General features: G+C 44.6%; 1 protein-coding gene across 1 annotated transcript in view; it reads right to left on the bottom strand.

The window, feature by feature from the left end:
* Positions 1–1,227: 1,227 nt before the first annotated feature.
* GTF2I (general transcription factor IIi) overlaps positions 1,228–5,698 on the bottom strand; it is a 125,248-nt gene continuing 120,777 nt past the window's right edge. Inside the window, 3 exon segments of the mRNA XM_017849906.1 lie at positions 1,228–3,145; positions 3,924–3,965; positions 5,035–5,076. Coding sequence (XP_017705395.1) covers positions 3,087–3,145; positions 3,924–3,965; positions 5,035–5,076 — 143 coding nt within the window. The 3' untranslated portion in view covers positions 1,228–3,086.

Genomic DNA, 5,698 nt, shown 5'->3' with positions numbered 1-5,698 from the left:
AAAAAAAAAAAAAAACACACACACACACACAGAAATGCACTGCCTGTTAATTAATTAATGCAGGTAGCTAAGAGCTCTTCTTTTTAAGAGACAGGGTCTCACCGTCACCCAGACTGGTGTGCAGTGGTGTAATCACTGCAGTGGCTCAAGTGATCCTCCCATCTCAGCCTCCCTAGTAGCTAGGACTACAGCTGTACACCATAGCACCTGGCTTAAATCAAATCTTTTGTGTGTGTGTGTGTGTGTGTGTGTGTGTGTGTGTATATATATATATAAAATAAAAATACGTGTATATACCTGAGGCCAGACCAGCCTGGCCAACATGGTGAAACCCCATCTCTACTAAAAATACAAAATTTAGCCAGGTGTGTTGGTGGGTGCCTGCAACCTCAGCTATTCGGGAGGCCGAGGCAGGAGAATTGCTTGAACTTGTGAGGTGGAGGTTGCAGTGAGCTAGGATTGCACTACTGCGCTCCAGCCTGGGGACAACAGCGTAAGACTGTCTCAAAAAAAAAAGAAAAAGAAAAAGAAAAAAAAATGTGTTATGTACACACAGAATTTTTGTAACGGATTGAATCATGAATCTCCTTGGCAAGTCTGTGACCTCACAAATGAGTGTGAAACCAGTAACTGAATGGAGATTTCATGGAAGAGCTGCGCTTTCGCCAACAGCAGCCTTGCCATGGCCCTGATTCTCCAGGATTGGTGCTGGGAGGTGTGGCAGAGGGTGGCACGGCAGGGCACGTTTTAAGGACACGTTCAAAGAACTGTGAGATGCTATCAGAGAAGCAGTCTCCTCCCAGGTTAGCAGGCAGGCGAATCGTGAGATCAGTTTCCCTTTCTGGCAGACGCGGATAGGGTACGGCAGAGGCAGGGACCACGCTGAGAACAGAAGAGCCTCAGAGCCAGTGTTTAGGCTCAGGCAGGAGCGGCTGCTGCATGAGCTCTCGATGGCAGGGGCTTTTGGCTCCCAAAATCGTGTGTGAGCTGCTCTCCATCCACAGCTGGCTGGCCCAGATAGAAGGGTGGGTGGGGGCCCTGGTCCAGCTCAGAGGAGACGAGCAGCAGTGGTCTGAAAAACACCGCAAGTGGCACTGTCCCCGGGAGGCCCGGCGGGCTCTGCCCAGCGCCAGCCTCAGCCTCAGCCTCGGTCTGCGTCCCACCTACGCCGAGCCACCCCCAAACTTCCCCAGACAGAACCATGAAAACAGCCGAGAGAGCAATGACTTAGTGTGTGAAAGGCATGGATGGATTTTATTGATTACCCTATATCTACAATTTGAGGTAAAATAGAAGCAACACATAAAAGGGCCTATTTCTGCTACCATGTCATATAATTCTCCATTGTGAATATTGTGATAAAGCTACTGAGAACTATGCTGTCACAGAGCCTAGCTTCTTGTAGAGCTGGTATTTTACAACTCGCATTGCTTGTGAAATCTCAACACATGTAAGACTCTCCTAGGAAGGCGCAGAACGTCAGAGGTTGCATCCTCAGCCCCCTGATCCCTCCTCCCTCCCCGTGCTGGCACCTCAGGGTTACAAGAAGAACTAGGAAGTAATGCCGGCCATGGCGACCCCTGGAGAGGGGACCGGCTAGAACCACGTTCCTAAGAATCCACGCCACAGCAGGTCCCGCGATGTCGGGGCCTTAGTGTCATCGAGCTAGCCCCAATCCTCAACCCGATCTTCAACTTCTGGTACACCATGCATTTTATTTGGACGAAAAGTAAAAGTGGAAGAGGTTCTCTCTGTATTTACTCTGTAATTCACACGCTGAGATACTGACCTCTGACTGTTAGGTGATCCAGATGGTTTTGCTTTTAATTATGATAAAAAAACATAGGAACCATGAGAGATAGCTTAGGAAAAGGTTTAGTCAAATATACAGATAGGAACTGTTCACTCAGTCATTAAGGAGAGCCGTGAACAAAGGATCATTTAAATGATTTTTTTTTTTTTTTTCAAATAGAAAACTAAAGAACTGAACTATCACAGGAATTTTCTTCACTGCAGAAGCTGAGATGTTCCAGTAGGAGATATCTTCACTTGATTGGAAAATAAACACCGTAACTCAAGGCTCTGCTGAGTACATAAAAAATCTGGTGAGATTCATTCCTGTCATTTTCCCTGTCGTTTCCCAGCATTGCTGTATAATCCTGATAATACATTCCCAAGTACACCAGCCATTCCAGACCCACAGTCACTCTGCTCTTTAATTCACAGAACTGCTGAAAAAGTAGACATTTCTATCTAAAAGTAGAAAAAAAGGTTTGTATAGAAGGTATTTCTGTTATACAAGTATATTACACAGCTTGGGGGAGTAACACGTCCGAAAAGCTCTTCTCAACCACTGATACTTTAAGCTAAAATAGGAGAGAAAACAAACAAGCAAGCAAACAGGTTAATCTAATTACAGGAATTTAACAGTCACGAATATCACAACTTAATTTGCAAATTCGGGTAACAATGACTTGGATTCGGGTGCGTTCATAAAGCGGGATGAAACCTTAAGTCCATGAGCTGACAGGGTAAGGCAAATTCCAGTACAACAAGTCTCTGGATTAAAAAAAAAAAAATCCATTGTCAAAGTTTCCTGACTTCGGGTCTCAAGCTACTGCTCCTGTTATAACTTGGCCAAATTTAAGAAATCTGGAATAACAGGATCAGACTTGTGAACTCAACTCTGCAAGATGAACAATAGATCTGCAGCTCTGTGAGACTCTGTAAAATACTATTACTACGGGAAAAAAAAAAGTCCGTCTAATGATTCTGACTCATAGTGAATTCCAATGAGAAGGACAACGTTTACTCTATAGATTAGAAACAACATTCTTTTTAAGGCAAAAGTGCTTTTACATCTTTGACTGAGAGACATATATTGATCCAAGGAGAATCTCCCTGTTGAATCTTCTAGCTTAAACATCCAGGAAGGCTCCCACCTGGCTCCCACATTCCCTGAAGGCAGGGCCACCATCTTACGTGGAAATGGGGAGATCACATTAGCTACGCATATGCAGGGGGTTCAGTGGACACCACACGGCATCCCTGACACAGAAGCTGATTTACCCTAGGAGGGAAGAGGTCTACCACGTGGGGTCTGGTTCTTGCTTGATCTGAGAGCTTCCATCAGTCTCTTTTATTTCTATCAATGGAAAAAAAATGGTACCAATTAATCCTTTTGCAGACCTGCTCAATGATAAATCCATTTGTACCAAACTGTTTACTAAGATATGGTTTAAGAATAAGAAGAACAAGACACCAAACATCAAAAGAGCCTCAGAGAGAAGTCTCTTTAGCAATACATTCAAAATTGTGTTACTTAAGTTTTCAAAGTAACAAACATCTCCTGGCTTTTACGCATTTAAAGGACACACATTATGTTATCTAGGTTATGTAGCAGAGTCATTCACAGAGAATTTACCAAGTCATCTGGGGGAAATGGAGCAAAGGCAGCTATGCGTCATCTCGCAACAGCATAACCTGCAAATCCAATTCACCCAGAAGAAAGAGAGCAAAACCACCACTCAACAGTTTAAACACACAATCCTTTGTCCTGGTAAAAAGTCTTGGCTGGGCGAGGTGGCTCGTGTCTGTAATCCGAGCACTTTGGGAAGCCAAGGCTGGCAGGTCACCTGAGGTCAGGAGTTCGAGACTAGCCTGGCCAACATGGTGAAACCCCGTTTCTACTAAAAATACAGAAATTAGCCAAGCATGATGGTGCAGGCCTGTAATCCCAGCTACTCGGGAGGCTGAGGCAGGAGAATTGCTTGAGCCTGGCAGGCGGAGGTTGCAGAGATCACGCCACCTCACTTCAGCCTGGGTGACAGAGCGAGACCCTGTCTTAAAAAAAAAAAAAAGAAAAGAAAGAAAAGAAGAAAGAAGAAGTCTTAAGGACTTGCAGGACCACCCCACCCTTTTACCTTCTGTGGCTGGAACTTCCAACTGGCTTGGTTCAGCTGATTCTAAAGAGAAACACAGAGATTGATTTCCACATTGTCCAACAGCTGCTTTATACTATGAAAGAACCCAGGAGGAGGAAGAGGAGAAAAGCCCTCCAGACTCTGTACAAACACAGGTGCATGATGGCACAATGCCCACGGTCTTGAGGTGGAGCACACAATTATCCAAGTGTACTTTCAAATTTCTGTTTCTCAAATGCGGTCCTAAGTTTACACATACAGCTGAAGTCTGAAAGAACAGTCTTAACATAGCTCTACCATGAAAACAACAAGTGCCTTAGTTAGTTATGCTTTCTTCCTCATCCTTCTGTTTACTCCCTTTAATAAAAGCTTTTCATTACTGTTTTGTTTTTGTTCATATGTTTGTTTTTTTGAGACACAATCTCCCTTTGTTGCCCAGGCTGGAGTGCAGTGGCGTGATCTTGGCTCAATGCAACCTCCACCTCCCAGGTTCAAGCAGTTCTCCTGCCTCAGCCTCCCGAGTAGCTGGGACTATAGGTGCCCACCACCACGTCTGGCTAATTTTTGTATTTTTAGTAGATATGAGTTTTACCATGTTGGGCAGGCTGGTCTCGAACTCCTGATCTCAAGTGATCCACCCGCTCCGGCCTCCCAAAGTGCTGGGATGATAGGCGTGAGCCACCACGCCTAGCCTCATTACTTTCAATGACTCACATAGCACCGGGCCATTCCACTTGTTTTTTAAGGAATTTTTTAAAAGCACAATCTGTACATTTATACTCAAGAACATTTTGCTCAATGACTTATGGCAGACATTAGAAATGGACGGCATAGAGTCAGGTTAAAATGACGAGCCTCTTTCTCTGCCATTTCATCCTATCCATTAATCCTGGGGTTCCTGATGTTAGGCCTGAGCTGGGATAGGGGGTACAAATGGTTTGCAGCCCCCTGTTCTCAATCAGGACCCACAGCTTGAATTTATGTTTTGATCAGCTGTCAAACCCAGAAGTGAAAACCACAGAGAAGCATGTGTGCGCTGTGTAACTGTGTCCCCTCAGGGCAGGCGACTGAGCGGCAGGAGTAGCTCCAGGCCCTCCCCTGCCTCACTCACCTTGTATCACGGGGCCTTCTGACTCACTCTGATCAACCAGCTCTGAAAATGAAGCAGATCAGTTTAATAATGTAAGGACGTGTTGTTCCCTTTGACAAGCATTTTAACATACATTTGCTCAAGATGAGAAAGATACAAACCTCAGAGTTCTGCTATGGTCCTCAGAATCACTAATTCATAGTAATTACCATAAAACGCTATTCCACACTACCGCACAAGAACAGGAACAAAAGAGAACATTTTATTTATTTATGTATTATTTATGTAAATAAATCATTTATTGAGACAGAGTTTTGCTCTTGTTGTCCAGGCTGGAGTGCAATGGCATGATCTCAGCTCACTGTAACCTCCGCCTCCAGGATTCAAGCGATTCTCCTGCCTCACCCTTCCTGAGTAGCTGGGATGACAGGCGTCTGCCACCACGCCCAGCTGATTTTTGTATTTTTAGTAGAGACAGGTTTTCACCATGTTGGACAGGCTGGTCTCAAACTCCCAACCTCAAGTGATCCGCCTGCCTCAGCCTCCAAACTGCTGGGATTACAGGCGTGAGCTACCGCTCCTGGCCTCACTTTTATACATTTTTATTTATTTATTTATTTATTTATTTATTTATTTATTTATTTATTTATTTATTTTTTGAGACGGAGTCTCGCTCTGCCGCCCA

This window comes from Rhinopithecus bieti, unplaced genomic scaffold (genome assembly GCF_001698545.2).
Source record: "Rhinopithecus bieti isolate Rb0 unplaced genomic scaffold, ASM169854v2 scaffold_31823, whole genome shotgun sequence".
In the NCBI taxonomy this organism is placed as follows: domain Eukaryota; kingdom Metazoa; phylum Chordata; class Mammalia; order Primates; family Cercopithecidae; genus Rhinopithecus; species Rhinopithecus bieti.
Note: the sequence above shows the minus strand (reverse complement) of the source record. Positions and strands in the feature narration are given on the sequence as shown.